This window comes from Natator depressus, chromosome 1 (genome assembly GCF_965152275.1).
Source record: "Natator depressus isolate rNatDep1 chromosome 1, rNatDep2.hap1, whole genome shotgun sequence".
Taxonomy (NCBI): Eukaryota; Metazoa; Chordata; order Testudines; family Cheloniidae; genus Natator; species Natator depressus.
The window spans coordinates 7,327,028-7,330,556 of record NC_134234.1 but is presented as its reverse complement, the minus strand read 5'-3'; the positions used below and the strand labels follow the sequence as shown (position 1 = coordinate 7,330,556).

Genomic DNA, 3,529 nt, shown 5'->3' with positions numbered 1-3,529 from the left:
ATTGAATTCGAAACCTGGCCCTAAGAATTTATCCCATGTACTACAAAGAGGCAGTGGCATAATTTAAACACTCAGCAGTGGAGAAAATAAAAAATATGCATATAATGAGACAATAAAACATGTTTATACGTAGCTTCAATGCAGGACAGCTAAATAGAATCACTGTTTTCAGCTATATAGAATGACTGTTTTCACTGCACTTGCCATGTCTTTACCATCTGATACATATGATACAATGGGTCACGCTCAGAAGTGGAGGGCCAGAAAGGGTGTCTTTAGGAAGGTCGCAACTGTACAATCACACAGTGCTCAAGTAGGCTGTGGAACTCAAAGCCACAAGATACAAATGGGGCCAAGGGCTAAGTATGATTCAAAGAGGGACTGGATGTTGATATGGGTAACCAGAAAATCCAATTACAGTCATGAGGATATGTTTTTAAAAGTCTTGGAAGAGCTCTAAACCTTCCAGAATACATTACAAAATATGTCTAACTAGTTGGTGTCGGGGGGACACTTTTCCTGGGAGCAGGGTATCTCATAGCTGCCTATTGCAGGGCTTCTTCCACTTTCCTCTGTGTCATCTGGAACTGGTCACTGGATACTGGGCTAGATGAACTGCAGGTCTGATCCACTCTGGCAGTGCCTATCTTCCTATTGGTGCTGCAAATCCAAGGATACGTATTTGCTGATCTTCCTTAAGCTCCTGAAAGTCTCTCAAGTGGCACAGAAAGCAAAAAAATGTCTCATTAAATATCATCTAGTCTCCTGTTCTTTTTTCTTTTAGGAAGTAAATCTCAAAACTCTTTGGAATGGCCCAGTCCGTTATGTCAGCTGCGAATGACACCGCATTCAACTCTGCAGTGTTCCTTCTCACTGGGATACCTGGGCAGGAAGACGTCCATCTCTGGATCTCTATCCCCTTCAGCTTAATGTACGCTATTTCGATAGTAGGAAATTCTGTCATTCTGGTCATTATAAAAACAGATCCAAGCCTCCATGAGCCCATGTACACGTTCCTTTCCATGTTGGCTGTCACAGACCTTGGCTTATCGATATCCACCATACCGACAATCCTGGGCATATACTTGTTTAACTCTAGGGAGATCAGCCTTAATGCTTGTTTTGCCCAGCTGTTCTTCATCCACTTTCTTGCAAAAATTGAATCTTCCGTGCTCTTGTTCATGGCCTTTGACCGCTTTGTTGCCATCTGTAACCCGCTGAGATATGCTTCCATCTTAACTCCACCGAGGATAGTCAAGATGGGATTAGTGTTTTTGTTAAGAGGGGTGGCTGTAGCATTACCATTCCCCTTTCTCCTGAAACGGTTCCGATACTGTCGAGCCAACGTCCTCTCCCATTCCTACTGCCTGCACCAGGATGTCATGAAGTTGGCTTGTTCGGATATCACAGTCAACTACATCTATGGCTTGTTTACTACTCTCTTCACGTTTGGATTGGACTCTTTGCTCATCTTCCTCTCTTACATGATGATCCTCAAAACAGTGCTGAGCATCGCATCCCACACGGAGTGCCTCAGGGCCCTGAACACCTGCGTCTCCCACATCTGTGCCATCCTGCTCTTCTATATACCAGACATTGGCCTGGCTGTGATACACAGATTTGGGAATAGCTCTTCTCACTTACTTAGGATTCTCCTGGGATACGTCTACCTGCTGGTCCCGCCCCTGATAAACCCAATCGTGTATAGCGTGAAAAGCAAACATCTTCGTGTGAGGATAATCAGGGCCTTCGTCAAATGAAGGGTCAGTTCTTCACCCAGCTCCAGCACGTGCGACAGAGGAGAGAAAAAACATGAGTGACGGCCATGGCCACCTATTCCATCCCAGTTCCTTTTTCCCTGAGGCTCCTCTCTTTGCTTCATCTCTTCCCTCAAGGCCCCACACCTACTATTCTCCTTTAACTGAGACTTTGCTCCCTCTTCTGGCTGGAAGCCAGAGCCGGGCCATAGTAAGAGCTGCCCAGAGAGCCACAGCTACTGTGAGGTACCCCAGATCCCCCACATTTTACCCCCAAGGATGTACAAGTCAGGGAAAGCGAACAGTCTGGAGTTCCTCACAGCAGCCAGTGCTCCCGGAGCAGCTCTGACTCTGGCCTGGCGGGAAGGTGGAGCACTGGGGAAGTGGAGAAGCAGAGGGCGGGGCTTAGTGGGAAGAGATGGGGTACAGGTTGGGGCTTCAGGGGAAAAAGGGGAGTAGGGGATGTGGCAAGTCTGAAACAAATGTCACCCCGGCAAGCAAGATGGTGGGGATGTTCCTGAGTAAAGGAGGAAGATGAGGCCAGAGGATCGGAGAGTCTGTGTTTTGGAGAAGACTAAATTAATGTGACCCCACAAAGGGGGCTCATCTTTTAAGAACTTTGCCATTGCTGTATGTAATTGATTACTTTGACCAATTTTAGCTCTCATCTATATTTCTTTCTTTTATGAATAAACGGTTAGGTTTTAGATTCTAAAAGATTGGCAACAGCATAATTTGTGGGTAAGATCTGACTTGTATATTGACCTGGGTCTGGGGCTTGGTCCTTTGGGATCAGGAGACCCTTTTTCCTTTCACTGGGGTGTTGGTTTTCATAACCATTCATTTCCATAAGCAGTGGTGCTAGTGGTGATATTGGGAAACTGGAGTGTCTGAGGAAATTGCTTAAATGATTTCTGGTTAGCGAGTGGGGTAAAACCGAAGTTCTCTCTGTCTGGTTTGGTGTGCCTTAGTTGTGAAGGACCCACAGCCTTGGGCTGTGACTGCCCTGCTCCAAGCAATTTGTCCTGAATTGATACTCTCAGAGGTGTCCCGTCAGAGGACGCATTGCTACAGCATGCCAGCCCAGCCCCCAGGCTGCCCTAAACTCCACTGCGGTAGGGTGAGAACAGGCCAGTGAATCAAACCTCTCCTTGCCATCCTCAATCTCTACAGCGCAGAGGGGAGGTCTGCTGGTATAGCAGAGAATCCAGCCAGGCCTGTCACCACTCGGGTGACTGGAAGTCTGGTTCTGTGCTCCAGACACTGCTCTGTGACTCAGGACTGCTGGGTTTGCTTCCCTTGCCATGTGTCACCATGGCCAAGCCATTGGCTGTCTCTGAGCCTCTGCACAAGTGGATAATAGCCCTGCCCTGCCTCACAGCGGAGGCGAGAGGATAAATACATTCCAGGTGCTCAGATACTCTGAGACCCTAAGATCAGGGCGGTGTCAGGGTTCCATAGAGCATCACCTCTGACATTTGTCCATAAAAGGCTTCTTACAACAGCCTCCTGTGACAGCTGGCCTCTGGGAAGCCCCATGCTTCCAGCACCTTAGTGTCTGTGACACATTTGGGGGTGCTCGGGGGTGAGAGTGAAGGGTAGGTAGTGGATTTCTGAGGGGAGTGATGGAGTGTCACAGGGATACCAGGAGTTTCAGCACAGTCACCCGATCGGTATTTGCAACCCGTTGAGGCTTAATGGGTCTAACTGCCAAACAATGGAGCAAGGGTCACTGGGGCCTCATCTTAGATGTCTGGCTGAGAGAAAGCAGT

General features: G+C 48.0%; 1 protein-coding gene across 1 annotated transcript; it reads left to right on the top strand.

Annotated features, from left to right (window-relative positions):
- Positions 1-824: 824 nt before the first annotated feature.
- On the top strand, positions 825-1,760 carry LOC141980773 (olfactory receptor 51G2-like). The gene has a single exon (XM_074942365.1). The coding sequence runs from the start codon at positions 825-827 to the stop codon at positions 1,758-1,760; it is 936 nt and encodes a 311-aa protein (XP_074798466.1).
- The last annotated feature ends 1,769 nt before the right edge of the window (positions 1,761-3,529 follow it).